Source organism: Eurypyga helias, unplaced genomic scaffold (assembly GCF_000690775.1).
Source record: "Eurypyga helias isolate BGI_N326 unplaced genomic scaffold, ASM69077v1 scaffold29480, whole genome shotgun sequence".
NCBI classification, from domain to species: domain Eukaryota; kingdom Metazoa; phylum Chordata; class Aves; order Eurypygiformes; family Eurypygidae; genus Eurypyga; species Eurypyga helias.
This window is the reverse complement of record NW_010225491.1, coordinates 474-13070: the sequence shown is the minus strand read 5'-3', so window position 1 is coordinate 13070 and position 12597 is coordinate 474. Positions and strand designations below refer to the sequence as shown.

The window sequence follows — 12597 nt, the reverse complement described above, 5'->3', positions numbered from 1 at the left end:
CCCTTTGACCCTTCTCTCTGCTCACAGGAAATGGATATATTCCGAGCCTTGCTTTAACAGATGCCACCTGCAATTTCTCCAGGCTACTCCAGTTTGTCACAGGCCACGAGCAGATGGTAAATGGGGTGCTCTACTGGGCTCTGCGTGCAGCAGGACACCCAGGAGGAAGCTGCAGATCAGGTTTTTCTCAAGTTCCTTAAAAACTAAGAAGTATTAGTCCTCAGTGTTAATTGTATTATAGACAATAAAAGAGATACCCCAGGATTTAGCTGTCACATGCTCATTTTCGCCTTGGAAGAGAATAATAAAAAAAAGCACTCTCTTGTTCTAGTCCACAATTAGGTGAGCAGGAAGGAGATCAGGCTCCGGCTACATCCATTCAAGTCAACCTGGGGTACAGACCTGCAGTCTGCCTTGTTGTTCAGTCATTAGTGTGCTCTTTTATATAACTATTGCCTACACCATTTAAGGGTTTTCAGACTCATACCTAGACACAGAGCAGGGAACAGCACAGCCACTCCTAGCAGGCAGCATGTAAATATGATTTAAAGGGCAGAAGAGGACTTAACCACCTGGATGAAAGCAGCACTGTGCCACTAGCTCTTGAGGCCTGAGCTCCTTATGCACCCTGACCTAATTTATTTACCAGTAATAATGTAGTCTCTGGGACCAATTACAATCTTTTCTACCTCACTAATTGTCTTTACCTCAATGTAAAAACTGAAAAATGAAGATATGATAGCCCTTCTAACTCGTTCCTCTAAGAAACATTAAACCCCGCCCCCCACCTGCACAAGTAGAGCACCCAGGTATAGTAATGTTCCATGCTTGACTGCCTTCTGCCACAAGGTTAGACAAGGTTAGGGGCACAGAAATGAAGTACACAGAAACTGAAATCCAAAGGAAGGAAATCCCATTTCCCAGCAGCATTTATTTGTATTTAGAGTGTGAAGGCATGGAGATGTAACAAGACACGAAGGCAGTACACTGGATGATGAGCTTTCTTCAAGTATTTGCACTGTGTCACATTTTGTGTATCCATAACCACAGCTGTGAGTTCCTGTTTGTGAAGCTGGTATTTTTTTTAATCTATGCATATCAAGTATTATTAGAATTCCAGAATATGACACAACCCAAAACATACAAGATTTATCATAAGAAAACATTACGGTTGGTACAACTGACCACAAGTTGACAATAGCTCTGTTCTCTCTGTGGGACAAGGAATTTTTTAAGTGTAAAAGAAGCAGAGTAGATACCAACATGAAATGCTCTGCATTTGTCATGCAAGGAGAGATTCATGATTGCATCAGCCTCCACAGAGACTAGCTGGAAGCTATCCGAGGGTGATGACTAAACAGAAACTGATCTGCTGTTTGCCGATTGGCACAGACCAGCATTGCCAGAGCTGGGAATGCATAAAGCTAAGACAAACAGTAGTAACCCCATTGCTTCTACAAACGCATTACAACACCACCAACAGGCAGTATTTCCTGGAAAGAGCAGGAAACTAACGGAACAATTGGTTTAGGGTGGGGGTAGTGAATGCTGTATTTCATCCCAGCAGTTCAAAAAGCAATGCTAAGGATAGGTCTGTGTTACTAACACAATACTTCCTTCTCTTAACTTAATCATCGAATCATAGAATGGTTAGGGTTGGAAGGGACCTTAAAGATCATCTAGTTCCAACCCCCCTGCCATGGGCAGGGACACCTTGCACTAGACCAGGTTGCTCAAAGCCACATCCAGCCTGGCCTTGAAGACAGCTAGGGATGGGGCATCCAGAACATCTCTAGGCAACCTGTTCCAGTGCCTCACCACCCTCTCTGTGAAGAATTTCTTCCTGACATCTAATCTAACCCTCCCTGATTTCAATTTATACCCATTCCCCCTTGTCCTGTCACTACAGGCTCTTGTAAAAAGTCCTCTCCCAGTACCCTTGTAGGCCCCCTTCAGCTACTGGAAAGCTGCAATGAGGTCTCCTCGGAGCCTTCTCTTCTCCAGGCTGAACAAGCCCAGTTCTCGCAGCCTTTCGTCACAGGAGAGGTGCTCCAGCCCTCTGATCATCTTCGTGGCCCTCCTCTGGACTCGCTCCAAGTGGTCAATATCCTTCTAATATTGAGGGTTCCACAGCTGGACGCAGTACTCCAGGTGGGGTCTCACCAGAGCAGAGTACAGGGGCAGAATCACCTCCCTCAACCTGCTGGCCACACCTCTCCGGATACATTGCTATCATAACCCATTTCAGAGATTGCCCCATTTCCCATACAAACTGAAATTCCTAAGTCCCTGAAAAAGAATCAGTGTCCCATTGTGCCAAGCACTGCAGTATTCACATACTGAAAGGACAGTCAAGATTCAGTGAAGGCTCCAATCAAAGTACAATTTAGTGTCATTTTAGGCATCGAACCAACTTTTCCAACCAGTATGGGCATATCTTGAATATTGTTTTTCAAATACTCGAAAGTCACAAACCAACAGGAGAGTAGAGTGGCCATCCAAGGTGCATTGGATACTCTGCTGCCTCTTGCTCTTTGAAACATTCACCACAGGACTCCAATCGCAGGGTTAACTACAGGCAGCACACTTCTTCAACATTTAATACAGCCCCTTTAACGAGATGCTGACAGACTTTGGAAGGACTAAATCTGTGAAAGAAGTACATTTACTCTAAAAAGCTTTTATTAGTTTCTTGACCAAAAAATTCTCACCAAAACGCACTGACACAATAGGACATAGCTACTGGCTTTTAAAAAGTGCAAATGAAAGGGCTAAGACAAGCCAGAGCAGGAACTGTGCAAACTGCTCTTATCTTGCCCTGCTTTTCCTGTTGCTTGCTGTTTTCACTCACAATGTCCATCCAGTTCAAACCCACAGCATCAGCTGAACAGCAGTTTTCACTAGGGAAGCGTGCACAGATATTCATTGTGGAGGTAGGACATCAGCAGGATACAAACACATAACTGGTGGAAAATTCCCAGTCCTGAGCCTTGGCTCCACATTTGACCCGTTTTTGCCACTCCCTTAGCTCACAGGTAGCGTGCCTGGGGCTGTCATTACACTGGCAAGTATCGTTCCAAAAGCAACTGTGTGTTCCTCCTAAACCGTTCAGGGCTGCCAAAGACCAGCGTTGAGGACCAGTGCTGTGTTTTGATAAGTCCCTGCTCACACGACAGTTTCTGGGGTATATACTAGCATCATGTAGAGCAACCTCACTCAGCCTGGCTTGGCACCTTAGAGCCATCTTCCATCACTCCACACCCAGGTGGGTTCAGAAATTCATTACTGTATTTGTAACACAACACCTGCCATCTCAGTTTTTAACCAAATCTCTTAGTAAGTCAGGCCGCTGCCCCCAACCTCCAGCAATTTTCAAGGCCATTTTATTACAGCCTGTTCATCTAGTCTCAAATTCTGTGACAAGAAGACAAAAAAGTGAAAGACAACAGTTTTCAGATATGGCAGTAACAATTTCCAGCTCCGTTTTCTTGTATTGATTTTTAGTACGTTTTCTTCTTCCTTTCTCTTGATCCATTTCCACTTACATACATTTTCACTATTAATATTAGGCATTGATAAAATAGCAGTCATGCTAAAGAAACTGTTTCTCAAGTTGATTGATCATCTGGAATTAATTTATCCCAGAACTACCTTCATGTCAATGCACTAGTATATAAAATACTCCTAAGACATGTTTAAGAATGCCAGCTGCAATAATGCACTGGGAAATTTAAGGTTTGTGAAGCCTCTGCTAGATACTTTTTTTTTTTAGTATGGTGGATTCCCCCCCCGCCCCCAAGATTTCTTTTATCCACAAATGCCCAATAGAATATTTCTCTAACATTTTGACAATGACAAGTTACCCAATATTAAAAATGCTGTGTCCTTTTCATCATTGGCTTTTGCCCTGCTAACATTTTCTGTGGGTTCAAATAAGAGCATTCTATTTGATTGAGCAATAAGCTTATCTGATGAGAAAAATCCAGTAAGACCACCCTTGTAATGCCTGTATGATCAAACAGCACTGACAGCACTTAAATCTTTAGGCATCTAGTACTTTTCTCTTTCCATTAAGAAAAGCCTGTTGATTAGGCAGTTTAAGTTTCCTGTTCTAAAAAAAGAGAAACTACTTTTCTCTTGCACTGCGAATGGGACTAACTTCTAAAAGTTAACCACACTTTCAGAATGGAGTGATGGTTAACTTTAAGAAGGGCCTGCATTTCAGCAGTTTCAACAGCTCAAAAGAGATCCACTACGTGAGTTCAGACCTGCCACAGGGTATCAACTACTTGGCAACAGATGAGAAAATAGTTCTTGCTCTCTCCAATCCTCTCTACTCTGATTTAAGTCACTTCCAATAGCCAAGAATCAGGAGGTCAGGTACCAGAGGTAGCAAGGATTCTCCATTAGACTTTGAATATTCTCTCTTCGCTGGTTTGGAGGCAGGATATGACCAATTGCTGGGGAAGACTGTTCCAGTACTGCTACTTATCATACTTTCAAATTGGATTGCTTCTGGGTGACCTACAATCGAGCACTGAAACCCCTTGCAAGGGATCAGCAAGACTAGGTACACTGAAAAAAAAAATTAAGAAATAAGAGTTCCTCTTCATAAAAAACGTTTTCAAACTGAGAGGAACTGGGTCTTGCTGCTACAGTACCTGTCACTGTCTAGGAAAGCTAGAGAAGCAAGCAGAGAACATGTGTTACATTTCTTGTACAGGAGGATCTCCAGCACAGCAAGCTTCCTGTTGCAGTTCATTAACAACAAGGATCAGTGCATCTAACATGAGGGAGGAGAGTGACAGGAGCCCTCTTTTCACGCTCACTCTGCAGCTGCACAGGTCATGCTGCTTGCCTGAGCGTGCAAAGCAGTGGAAATAGATGGAAACAATTATTTTTCCATTTTTTCTTTCAACATCCTGGTATTGAATAAACACAATCAAACCTCCAAACTGCCCGGTGGAAATGAGTAAATACACAGCTCTCAGCTCCTCCCTACAGTCACAGACATTATTTTAGGGCTGTAGAACACACCCATCAAGTTAAAAGTTTTGGCCAAGTTTCGTAAACTTAAGTCTTGGAAAAAATTAAGAATCAAAATAGATCAGCTTGAAATAAGTCATTTTGGAAGTAGAGCAATTTGTCATTTTAATCGAATTACAGTAAGTTCCTCCATCTCTTCCTGCTCAGTACAGCAGCCAATGACAGCTCCAAAAATTGAAGAGTGAAGACTATACATCGTTGTTATTTGATAAAAAGTACTTAAATTCAGTACACTGCTACATCACTGAGATGCACAGGTTTGTCCTAAATAGGGGACAAATCCTGATGTTGAGCAGAATCCCCTAAAAGTAGCATGAGCAAAAGGGTTCAGCACAGTTAAGGGAGTGCTAGTTTTGGGGCTGTCTTTGTTGAGCTTGTGTAACAACTAGTGCCAAGGATCTCAGTCTTTATCCGTTTTCCTGACAAGAAAAGTTGTGGATAAGCTTTGATGCAAACTAAGATTAAACAAGTTACCTTAAATAGCCCAGAAGTTAGCATATTCTTAAAGTTTTAAGTAGGTTAGTATTGTGTCTGAAAGCCTGTTCAAAGCTTTATTCCCTTAGTAAATAGTATTTCACAGAAGGGAAACCCAACCTTGGATTATGCAACTACCACTGCTGAAAAGACATGCTAGCAACTCCACCAAGAAACAGTTACTCAGCATCTCACTCAGCAGCCCACTACCAGCACTCGCACTTTTTCCTACTTGCCTTTTTCTTTCTACTTCTTCCACAAAAAGCCAAAAACTAACCTAAGTGCCTGGCTGCAACTCTCACTTCCATACTCTATCATTCATACCACTTAACTGCCTCCAGCTGGTGGAGATTCCTGACCTCCATTTGTCCTCAGGCAGGACCCCCATTCATCTTACCTCCTTTAAACTGTTTTTTCTGACAGCATCCAACATTCTCTGAGAAATCCATTTGAGCTCCAACCACTTTCAATGACCGCAAAGCTTTTTTCATCTGGCTTGTAATCTAAAGTAGAAATCAAATCACTAGTTTCTTCAAGAGCTGTAGGCAGAGATGCTAGAATAATGCAAGTGGCAGGAATAAACAGTATTCCTTAGCCCTTTTTTATGTGGCAGAATGCCTGGCCACAAGGGGTGAACATTGAAGGAAAGTGTGTAGCCAAGGCAACACTCAATTACTTGACAGCTTCAAAAGCCCAGCCAATACAGTTCATCTGGATGTTGGATGTCCCCACCTTGGAACCACATGGGAGATCACTGCAAACCAGATGAGGTAGTCACCCCTAACCTTTACAGCAAGTTACACTCATCTCTGAGTACTGCACATCTGAATTTATTAGTGCCCTTGTCTGAATCAGTCTATCTGGTCTTTTGTAACTTCTGAACTACAGTCTAACTGCAATAAGAGTGTGTCCATAAGTAACTCCTAGCGGTGATACATACTGCTGCATTAAAGCGTTTGGACTTTGGTTTGTCATAAACTTCATCACTTGCTGAAGTAATCGAAGTAGCTCAAGTACTCATAGCAGCAGCATCAAGACTCTGAGCAAGTACTTAAAGTTGTTTCAGAAAGGTATTTGTAAATTAGACCTTTTTTAGCATAGCATATACAAGTAATCTTTGCTAAAATTTCCTCCGAGAAGTGTGCTCAGTGTTGACTTACGTGCTGTAGCAGGCGCCTGGCTGGTTTTACCTCTCCCACAACACAGGTACTTTTTAAGAGACATAGTTTTCTCTTGTACTCTTCTCAGAAGAATGGCAGACAGCTTACTTTTCAGGAACAGCAGTTCACAGTAAGAAAACAGCTTTCCTTAAGACACGCAAGCTAGGCAATTGAGGTAAGACCCCAGCAAATGCAAGACTTGAAAACCAAGCTGCACGGTGTAACACCAGGTTACTAAGAGTGAGACCCTGCTCAAGTACAGAAAGCCAAGTTATCTGTGCTTTCCTATATATTTAATGCAAAGAACATTAGATAGCTTTACTGAAGATGCTCTTCCCTGGAACTGTTGGGTTTTATCTGCTAACAACAACTAGCTGAAGTCTTACGTTAATCAGCCTAAACAATCCATAATGTTTTTACTTGTTTTGGAAACCAAACTCCCTGACTCATGAAGCTGTATTTCTTTTGTAAGGTAATATAAGGATACTCTACTAAGCACAGGTTAAGTTCCATAAATAAAGTCCATCAGAACTACAGCCTAGGCAAGAGGGTTTCCAGAGAGTATCTCAAGCTACAAAATGAAAAAAAATTATCTGAGAATTAAAAAAAAAAAAAATTTGCCAACACCAACTAGAACCTTCATCATACAAAATTGTAAGCTTCCTTACCAACACCTAAGTCATCAGTAGTGATAGTTTTGTAAGAGACTTTAGAATTAGTATCAATATGGCTCCATTTTGTAACTGACAAAAGTCACACAGAATGCCCCTACCATAGAACACACTAACAGAAACTCTTAGCTGCAGGCAGAAAGATCTAATCCAAAGCAGTTAAACATAACATTCTCTTGGGTAAACACCTAGTACTAATTTCCAGACCAGAATTGCATCTGTCCACTGAAGTGGAGAAGACTCTGCTCTGAAGAAAACTTGTATGCTCTGGAGCAGATAAGCCCTCATGATGCATCTGCCTATCAAGTCTAGTTGAGGTTGGGTTGTTTGGGGCTTCTTCCATCCCCCATGTCGGGGGGGGGGGGGGACCAACCCCAAAAACTCAACAAAAAACCCACACACCCAACCACCAAAACCACCACAATTGAATCAAAAAATCTCGAACTCCTATTATGAGGAGATTCCAGTCTTGAACATAGAGCCTTGCCAATTTTACTCCTGATATCAATACTGTATCACTTACAAGACTGACTTTCATCTAACTGTAGGGATTTGAAAGTAGTGGTTTTAGATCAAAATGACCTGGTTCACAACTTTGGCAAGGCTCACTGTTAAACTAGATGCAATGAGAATGTTAACTTAATGGTGTTGATCCATATACACACATATAATCATGAATTTTAGATTCACACCAAAGCTCCGTGCAGTCAAGAAGCTTCATCTCCATTAGTATGAACAGCTCACCTCTGTCATCATGCATACAATCATGTCAGAAGAGCCCAGCAATGGTACCTTAAGAGAAAGTATCTACACCACAGTTTAGGCAGAAAGGGGAAAAAAATTCACCCGGACCAGTCTGTATCAAAGCCATCTATTGTTTCAGAGAAACTAAAAATCAGATTGAAGACAGCACACTTTTTACACATCAGACTGATTAGTTACTGCTACTCCATTTGTGCATCAGAACATAAGCACACCATTCAATGCATTCATAGGCAACACTAACTCTACCCTTCAGAAAAAGGAAGGCCAAGGAATATTCTAATTTGTCATAGACATCACTTTTACTGGTTTTTTTTCCAAGCATGACAACTTAAGTAAAAAAAAAAAATGTCAGAGCACAAAACAATCTGAAGTTTCAGCTACCACCAGTTGTGTTCCTTTGTGATAGTAGTTTATACACTTTTTCTGAAAACCCTCCTCCCAAAACCTTAAGCAGGCTTCACAACATTTTATAAGAGAAAGAGCAAGTCAGGGGAAAGTTCAGTTCTGTCTAGTATCCCCTAAGTTACAATTACACCTGGCAAGTTCCATATCTTCCATTTAATCACTCCAAATCAGAAGCAGTTCTAGTTAATGCCAATTAATTTGTTCACTCAAGACCTACAATACAGGGGGAGAAAAAAAATTATGCTCATTAATAGGTCATAATGCTCTCTTGGGACACTAATGTACTAATGCAGTTTCCCACGCATCTGGTTCACTGGCTACCAGACAGACGAGGGCTAAAGTTGCTTGGACTTTTCTGGGGATATTCTGAGAGGCCAAAGTAACTGCAGAGGCAGGATATACGCATGCACCAACTGTTTTGGCTGGGAGTCAGACACCTCAATGTTAAACAGCAGCCTAAGGAAGCATTCTCTTCCCACTAAGGGGATACTCTAAATACTGCTGCTTGCCAGAAAAGGCTTAAAAAAATGCCATAGCTATGAATGTACCAAAAAGAGCTGTTTTCAGGTAGGGGGAATAGAACAAGCAATTCAACAGTACACATGAAAAGCCTGCATCTTTCACTGACTTACTCACTTCACAATCACTGACAAGACTGATGTACATATTTCTGCACCTGCAATTGTAAAAGCAGGTAAAATATTTAATATGTAATTTACAATGTATTTTACCAGCTTGGCATACAGGATGAACAGAATATATCAAAGTAGTTGACAGTTATAGGCTTGTGGAGGCCCTGCAAAAAATATTACCTCAGATATCTGCTAATTTAAAAAAAAAAAATCAATTTGCATTTTAGAAGTGATACAATTCAATCTACCACAAAATACAAAGAGCTGCAAAAATGTATACCATTCCAACAACAATGTATATAAGTTATTAAATAATGATCTGATTTAAAAGAATATAAATGAAGCCTTTAAGTAGGTCTTTTCTACATGCATATTATTCCTCATTAAAGAAAAATATGTAAAAAGGCCATTGGTAATTGCTTTGTTAACCACGGTAGAAAATGCCAATTCTCTGGTCACAGACGCCACTAGTTTAGCACTTAAGGTCTCTGCAGTGTTACATGTGATTATTTTTAAATACTGTTAATTCTATTACTCCATTGGTAAAGAATGCGTGACTTGGAATATGGCAGTCTTCATACTGAGAGGGCAGTGATGCACAGTTTTATATAGTTATCCAGAAGAACAGCACCCTCCACTGCTCTGTACTTGTGGCTCGTCATCAATGATCTGTACACCTCGCCTCGCTGTTCCTGACTGACTGGAACCATTGCCTCTCGCTCTTTCATCCACTTGAGCAGTTTCTATCATTCCTGTAAAAGAAAAAAATGCATTCTATAAAATGCAGTGGAATGTCATCTAAGACTTGGAAATCTTAATCTACTTGAGTTACATGCACAAAGTTCAGCTAGAATGGTTCTCCTATTTATTATGCAGAAGTGAGCACTCGGGTATCACAGGGTGTAGCTGCAGCAACATTCTCAGAACTTCCTAAAGCACCAAGCATCCAGCAGCTCCAGCTGATTAAGGGAGACCTTAGATGCTCAGATGTGTTGGAGTCAGTGACTTTTAAGAGCTAGGTTTACCCACTCATATAAAGAACATTCTGTTAAAGAAAGCAAACAAGAACCCCCCCACAGAACACACATACCATACCACCCCACCCCCTAAAAAAACCCCAAAACATGCAGGTCAAGTTTTGCTTAAATTTTTGCTCATAAGTATGTGAATGAATAGGACAACTTCCCTGGGTTACAACTTTTTTATCCTACATTCCGTGATCTCTACCATTTGCTTAGACTGCTGTGTAAAATTTGCATCATTACAACTCCACTTTTACGATCTGTACTTGACATTATTTGAGAGAATTTTCAAAAGAGGTTAACACAGAGGGTTTGAAGTGAGACCAGTCACGTGAAGCGTGATTGGAAGTTACTATTTACACAGGCTGAGCGAACCAGCAGTCAGTGCTCCAACAAATGACAGACGTTTCTGGAGTACAGCAAGAATTTGCAGCATTGTAAGCACCCATACATCAAGCTTCCATAGCTGTTACAGTACACAAGCGGCTTGAAGCCGACTCAGATGAAGGTGGTTCTTAGTAGTAATTTACATTAAGGTTTTGCTATATGGTTAAGCATTCTGAAGCCTTCAACATTTTGTGAACGAGCTTTTTACCAACGAACTAGTTAATACTTACTTTTACAAAGGTCAAGAAACAGTTCTTCAATTCCTTTGTTCTGTTTAGCTGAAGTATGATAATGTTTTGCTCCAACAGATTCAGCATACCTGTAGGAATGCAGATACAGAACTTCACTGTACTAAAGGACTCAACCTTTCTAAGGCTTTACATGAAGCAAAAAGATGATCACAAGAGGTTTTATTCTGAGTTCAGAGTTAATCCATTCTTTACACTAAACCAACACCTGTAGGTTATGTTGTTAAATCTGCCATGACTGATGAAAAGCACTAGACGAAATAAAGATTCACATCCAGAAATGCATTTAAACCACAAATGGTGACTTTTCTCATGTACAACTCTCAAGTTACACTTTGGTCAGGAAGGACGTTCTGGCACTCAGACACTAACGGAACACTTCACATAGCAGCCAGCTATGCACTGCTGGTTGTTAACAGTATCACAAGTTTACTACTCCAGTTTAATTCTGCAGTGACTGTTTCTATTAATAATTGGTGTAACTTACGTTTCTGCTTCTTGCACTGAAACATGTCTCTCTTTTTCCAAGTCTATTTTGTTACCTGTTGGAAAGAAGTTAATCTTTCAAGTCATTGTACTCCCATGTTACTCAAAAGAAAGCAGTCGTGTAATGATTGTACCCCATCAATTTCTTACAAGCCATCCCAGTAAAGACCAACTCCTAAACAAGTCTCAGTTTGGAGCCCAATATGATTTAAGAGTCTCCTTTCACTCAAGCGTTTACAGGCAATGAAGTTACACTTCTGTAGTGAGATCAGGACAGCTAAATACCTCCATATAAGACACTGATTCAGCATTCTGCTTTTCTAATTTATTAGCAGTTTATCTGTGTGCAGAGGTGTTTTTTTGTAGAATATCCATACATCTATCCTCCTGAAAGAGTTTTAATCACTTGATCTGATCTTAAATTTAAATCCAGTATTTCTCTTGCATTGTTTGCATTTAACTATCCAAGCTTTAAGACTCATGCCACCCCCAAGCACCTGATTATGAAAACAGATAAGCATCCAGTCTACAACACTGAGAACAGTAAATAACGTGACATTTGAGTACTTGCAAGAAGGATAATACACATTTGAGGGTTTTGTTTCTCTTCGTTAAAATCTAGTCTGCAGGTGTCTGTACCATGTACTTCTGACATGGTGTGTGATTTAAGAGTCTGTTGTTCAAAACAAACTCTTATTTTCCTCAACGTGATCTTCTGAAACTTCTACCCCCAGCTAAATCTTAAATAGCAAATTAACATAAGGTTTACCTCTTGATACGTACAAGCTGTCAAAGCAGTACTTGGACAATGACAATCAGAAGAAACATTTCTGATTCTGTCACTAGACTCACATGTTAAAAAAGACAGACTTACCTACTATACATAAACAGATTTCGTTTCCCAACATTTTTCTTAATTCCTTAACCCAGTTTTTTACCTGCAAAAAGAACAGAGCCAAGTTTATTTTCACTTGATATACTACTAGTTTAGGCACTGCAGAACTGACACATTTCCTTCATTAACCATTTACTCTAAATTTGAAACAAACAGATGTAAAAAATATTCTTTACATAGCTACGTACAAGTTGAAGTAGCATCCACAAGTCATCACAACTCTGCAGATGGGGGGCAAGAGTTTAGCTGCTAGCACAAGTGCTTTACTTGCCCTACATCAGGCTATTTAGATTACTTATGCTGTTGTGGAACTATATATACCCTTTTACTACTTCCATCACTTCTAACCCAAGCCTTGCCCATACAACCAGAATTTCTTAGTCCTCTACACAGTTTTGCCACAAAT

General features: G+C 40.5%; 1 protein-coding gene across 1 annotated transcript; it reads right to left on the bottom strand.

The window, feature by feature from the left end:
• Positions 1-8760: 8760 nt before the first annotated feature.
• RAB21 (RAB21, member RAS oncogene family) lies at positions 8761-12232 on the bottom strand. The gene is made up of 4 exons (XM_010149626.1): positions 12171-12232; positions 11298-11352; positions 10793-10881; positions 8761-9905 (listed from the first exon to the last, which is right to left on the bottom strand). The coding sequence occupies exons 1-4, from the start codon at positions 12202-12204 to the stop codon at positions 9766-9768; spliced, it is 318 nt and encodes a 105-aa protein (XP_010147928.1). The 5' UTR covers positions 12205-12232; the 3' UTR covers positions 8761-9765.
• Positions 12233-12597: the final 365 nt, after the last annotated feature.